This window comes from Elephantulus edwardii, unplaced genomic scaffold, assembly GCF_000299155.1.
Source record: "Elephantulus edwardii isolate Elephantulus edwardi_28Jun2011 unplaced genomic scaffold, EleEdw1.0 scaffold00024, whole genome shotgun sequence".
NCBI classification, from domain to species: Eukaryota; Metazoa; Chordata; class Mammalia; order Macroscelidea; family Macroscelididae; genus Elephantulus; species Elephantulus edwardii.
In genome coordinates, this window is record NW_006399774.1 from 3,391,694 (window position 1) to 3,397,498 (window position 5,805).

At 40.9% G+C, this 5,805-nt stretch overlaps 1 protein-coding gene across 1 annotated transcript in view; it reads right to left on the reverse strand.

Moving 5' to 3' along the window:
• The window catches only part of SYNE1 (spectrin repeat containing, nuclear envelope 1), a 644,155-nt gene that overhangs the window by 214,914 nt on the left and 423,436 nt on the right, over window positions 1-5,805 (reverse strand). Inside the window, exons 99-101 of the mRNA XM_006882743.1 lie at window positions 3,368-3,499; window positions 3,018-3,173; window positions 1,484-1,693 (exon numbers count right to left, since the gene is read on the reverse strand). Of these exons, the coding sequence (XP_006882805.1) occupies window positions 1,484-1,693; window positions 3,018-3,173; window positions 3,368-3,499 (498 nt within the window). The remainder of the gene's footprint in view (window positions 1-1,483; window positions 1,694-3,017; window positions 3,174-3,367; window positions 3,500-5,805) is intronic.

Consider the following 5,805-nt stretch of genomic DNA (forward strand, 5'->3'; position numbering starts at 1 on the left):
GAGGAAGACTCTGGATGAGATGAATTAAAACAATAACTGAGGCAATGGGATTAGGTTTGTTGGAGTCAGTGAGATGGCTCAGGACAGGGCAGGCTTCAGAGCTCTTGTACACAGTTGCTATGAGTCACAGGCAACTTGACGGCACATAACCAAAACAGGTGCATACCAGGAACTATTTGAACTATTTTACATGCATTAATTCATTCAATCCCTACAATTCTCAATGGGCACTCTCTGAAACACAATTTAATAGTGGAGGAAATGAAGCCACGATGGTGAGTGGGTAAGGTTCTTCAGGAGTAAGTGACATAATCTGATTTTGAACCCAAGAGTGCTGGTGTCAAAGCTCATTCAAATTATGGTTCTCTTCACCTTGTAAAATAGACTTAGAACAGTGTTTAGCACTGAGGGATATTAGGTAACATCAAAGGCAATCATGCACAGTTCTTTGTAAAGAAATAATATAAAAATATTGGTAATAATTTTGCATTGCGCTATAAACAAAAAGAGTGACAATTTGTTCCTTTAGGTAAATAGATTGAAAACATGACAAGTCCTGATTAATGTTACATTTATTTAACATTTGAAAGTTTTTATATATAAAAAACATTTTATAGTAAACTCCTAGCCCTCATTGCATGTATATTTTTAAAAAATAATTTTGACATGTTTGGTTAAAAAAACCCAGCCAGTTATAACTTTGGGATTTCTAAAATATGCTTTTGATTAAGAATGACAATCAACCCTAAAATTTTATCAGGTATTTTTGCATTTGCCTTATTGTACAATTATAGGGAAAGTTTCTTAAGCTTTCAGTTATTGAGTCGGTGGATGACAGATCCTTAACTGGGGCTGAAGGCCGTGAACCTGAGGAGTTATCAGCGGGACCTGATGCCACACACTCAATGCAGAAGAAGAATCAGGCCACAGATGCTCCCACGGGCTCTTGAGTTTGGGGCTTAGACTCTTTCCATGCTACACCACCTCCAGGATATCACTTTGGTGCCGTGCTTGAAATTCCACTACCGTTATCTGGACATTATTACTTTAAGCTCTCTAACTTACTGCCGTCAAGTCAGAACTGACCCACCAGGTTCGAGAGGCTGGACGCCACACCAGGAGACATCTCATCTTTCTCCCTTAGAGTGCTGGTGGGTGGGAACCAGGAGTGAAGAGTAAACTCCGGTTAGCCGGGCAACTCCCTACAAACTATGCCATCCGAATTTGGAGTTGACTTAGACTGATTCGATTCACTGTTTTATTTATTCCTTAATTTAATCAACCCTCCATACTTTGGTGCATGGAATTAGTTTTCTAACACTTCTGTGTAATGTCTTTAATATTTTTGTACTTTCTTGCATTTCACTGTATGTTTGCGTGGAAAAGAGTTGGTCTCTAATAAACCTCAATACAATATCCCGTTGACCATTATGGAAGGTATTTGAAAAAGGTTTCCAAGTCCTTTGCTCATGTCTTAACCTACCTGGAAATTTAGAATTTGCTGAAGTCTTTCCTTCATTTGGTGACATCGCTGGTTCACTACTGAATCCAACAGCGACAATCGGTCCACCAGGCATCCAAGTGTGTCCTCAATCACGCCCCGGTTATCTCCGTTTTCTGGGAACGCTTGGGAAAACAAGCTCTTGTTCTTATCCATTTCTTCAGACATTTCCTTAATATCTTTGGCAAGAGTCTAGGGGTGACAAGAAAGAAAACTCATTTCCATGTATAAATTCATACATTTAGATACAAATTCATAAATTTAGATGCAAATTCAATTATTTCTTCATGAAACGGTACTTAGTGTTCAGGACAATTATGTACAAATCAAGTTGATGATCTTGCTTTACTTCTATACATTTAATGGAACTTGTGGATGCAGAAATTTCCTCAGGGATTTGACACTGATTAATATTGCCATGCATGTCTTCACTAAATGAGCTTTAGAAAGTGCAATTTAAGAATTTAGTTTATTAATTGTCTTGGCCTGTGTTTTATTCATGGAAGATGTGTTATTTACAAGAGTGTTGCTACAAAAAACACTCTCTGCTAATTCCTCCTCCTCATAAACATGTAAGAACAAGAATAAAATGCAAGACACAAAACTCATTGAGAACTATCTATATTTAAGTAACTTTACTGCACGTCAAAATACGTGGGCACACCACTAACATACTGTATGTTATTACTCTGTTTCTTGCTTTATCTTCTTTATCTATAAAATTAGTAATAATCTCATATCCAAATATCAAGTCTGCTGCACTGTTACACATTCACAAACACCAGATAGTAAACTTACTTCTTTTTAAAAAATTCTTTTTAATTGTGATTTTAATGAAAGTTTACTGAAACGTTGAATCCTCATTCATTCATTGTTTCACATTTTCCTCCCTACCCTCCAGTTCACTTAAAAAAAAAATTCATTCAATGTTGCATAATTCCACCCCAAGTCCACTTCACTATGCTGCTCTTACTCAGATCTATTGTCATACAAATGATGCCTAATCATATATTCCTTTTAAACAGTTCTTTTCTTAATCTGTTCCAATGCAACCTTCATTATTTATCCCCTCTTAGTTTCTCCCCATGTCAGTCCTGTTTTACAACAGTGGCATTATGCAGTATTTGTCATTTTGTGACTGAAATATTTCACTCAGCATAATATCCTCCAAGGTCACCCATTTTGTGTAATATTTTATGAGTCCCTTATTCTTCAGTGTTGCATAGTATTCCATTATATGACTATACCATTGTTTTTCTATCCATTAATTTGTTAATGGGCACTTGGGTTGCTTCCATCTCTTTGCTATTGTGAATAATGCAGCAGCTCTGGTTTCTTTAGAGTATATTCCCAGGAGTGGAATTGTTGGATCAAAAGGCATTTCTATTTCCAACTTTTTGGGAAAGCACCAGACCACCTTCCACAGTGGTTGCACCATTTTATACTCCCACCAGCAATGAATAAAGGCCCTAATGTCTCTACAACCTCTCCAGCATTTGTTGTTTGCCAGACTTACCTCTTGACTGAAGAGGCAAGTTTCTGTTTCTTCTGGCAACAGGGCTGTGGCAACAAACAAACGTTCTTCTACATCATCCAACCAAGTGGAAGTAGCTGAGACCCCATCATACAACTTCTGCTCCAAGTGGATGCTCTGCCTTTTTGTCCCTCCACCCTGGAAGGAAAAACAGAGAGAGAGAGAGAGAGAGAGAGAGAGATAAAGAGTCAGTCATACATGTTGAAAACTCAAAAAGAACATGAAAACGTTCCAACTGCACTGGCTCAGCTTTTGTGGGACTAATCACTAGTATGGAGTGGGACCACTTTACAGAAACCAAGATCCCGAACAAGCAAGAAGCACAGGCCTACCTGGGAGGAAACCTCTTCGAAGGCCTGGTTCAGTCCATCCAGCAGAGACGTGACGGCAGCCTTGTCCTGCACCTGCCCTTCCCCTTTGTACCGGGGCCCACCAGGCAGCAGCCTGTTCGGCCTGCTGTAAAGCTGCAGGAAGACAGGAGCAGGTGAGTTAAGAGCATAAAGACCGCATCTCTTGCCTCTGATACGAGAGTGTGCAGTGGAGCAGATGCTGGAACACTGTGCTCAGAAAAATCTCTGAGGGATTATCTTTCTACATCACACCGTGTCCACTGAACACGCTCACCAGTGGTAATGCTTCCTCAGATGCACTAACACGAAAACTGAGGGAAAGTGAGAAACTGCCTAACGCCTTCTCCTAGCCCCTTTCTCAGCTTGTCATCCTGCAATGATCTGTCCACATGTTGAATGTGGAGTGACCTCTTTGGTTTCCTTATCCAGCTGAACATCTCTCAACTCCTCTGGGCATGCCCAGTAAGAACAACAATAGGACTTAGCATTCAAGCTTTTTGATAATATTTCTAATTTCAAACTCAGTATCTTCTGATTTCTCACAGCACTCCATCTTCCACTTCCAAGGTGATAGGCTGTTCTTCTCCAAACATGTCAATGAGCTCTTGTGGCAAACTGTGTTACTTGCTGCACCGCTAACCGAAAGGTGAGTGTTTTGAATCCCCTCAGTGCTCCGTGGGAAAAAGATGGTGAGAGTCTCATTCCACAGAGATTTACAGGCTCAGAAACCCTAAAGAGGTTTCTTATGACTCAGCACCAACTGAACACCAGGCTCCTTCCTCCCTGCAGCTGCCCGCTGCACAACAGCTCTTTAACATACATGGCCACATACAGGCAACAATTTGTAAAATAATATATTCTTTTGCTATATTGATATAAATGATATCAATATAATTTAATAACAGATTATAAAGTGCCTAAATTTCTTACAGAATATTTTTCTTCTTACACTCCTTCTCTCCAAGATAAGCATAACTATCTGATACGTTAAGTATAATCATGATGGCAAACTTTTTGTAGATCAGATTATTGACATTTTGTAAATAAAATGGCATTTTCATTTAAAAAAATGAATGTAAAAACAAACAAACAAATAAAGAAACAAACAAACAAAAAAATAAAATGGCCACAGCTTCCCAACAACTGTGGTGACTTTTCAATGATTTTGCACTTCACGATTTGTGCTTACAGAACCTGCCATGACTGCTTACTTTCTCACAAATGGATGAGATAGTTTTTGGCTGGATCATGTCTTATCCTGAGTTCGAGAGTGTGTTGTGCACAGAGGATTAAGCTAACTAGCAGGAAGTAGATAAAGAGGAGGTGTCCGGAGAGAACGGCCTTTGATCTAGTCAACTGTGTTGTTGTTATTGTTGTTGTGTACAACTGAGTTGGAATCCACCCGTAGCTGACCCTTCACCAGGTTTTCAGAGACAGTTAATCGCATGGGGTGGGTTTGGATGTGGGGGAACTGCCCATCTTTCTCCCATAGAGCAGCTGGTGGATAAAAGCTGTATGCCTTCTGGATTGCAGGTCAGCCTTTTACCATTAAGCTATCAGAGCTCCCTTCAAACTCATTGCTGTGGAGTCCGAACTGACTCATAAACTCATCCTCTACTTGGTTTCTGAGGTTATAAACTGTAGGGGAGGAGACTGCCCACCTTTCTCCTGTGGAGCAGCTGGTGGATTCTAACCACACACCTTCGGGCTGTCAGCACAAGTCCTCACCTCGAAGCCACTAGTCAACTTCAGAAAAAAATTTAAGAGTGTTTGTTTTTACACTCATGTGTGGTAAGTGGGACCAGCGCACAGAATCAACAGTAAAATAACACAGTAAACCGGGGCCAGATCAGAATCCAGCTTTTTTCACGTCTCCTAACCCAGGAGATGCTGCGACGGCATCTAACCTCTCCTAGCCTCAGTCTACAGGTCTGTAAAGTGGAGATTATGCTGACATCCAAACAGCCCATTGCTGTTGAACGTACTCTGACTCACGGTGACCCTGTAAGACAGGGAAGGACTGTCCTACAGTGTTGTCACAGTGGGATGGGACCAGATTGTCACATCTTTCTCCAATAGGCTGGCTAGAGCGTAATAACTGCCAGCCTTTCCGTTAACAGCCAAGCACCTTAGCTACCACGCACCTGGCGCACTTTGTAAACACACAGGACATAACACTTCTTAAAAGGTGCACTTCCTTTCTTCTTGGTAACCAACGATCACTTCTCCCCTACCCTTCCCCACCTTTTCACCCCGCTGAGAGGTGTTGTTGCTGGGGTTAGGTTTTCAGAGGCAGTGAATCACATGGGAGGAGACTTCCCATCCTTCTCTCACAGAGCAGCTGATGGATCCGAACCACATGCCATCAACCTGCTACCACTAGACCATAGGAGCTCCCTCTGTACAAGTGACCAATGATG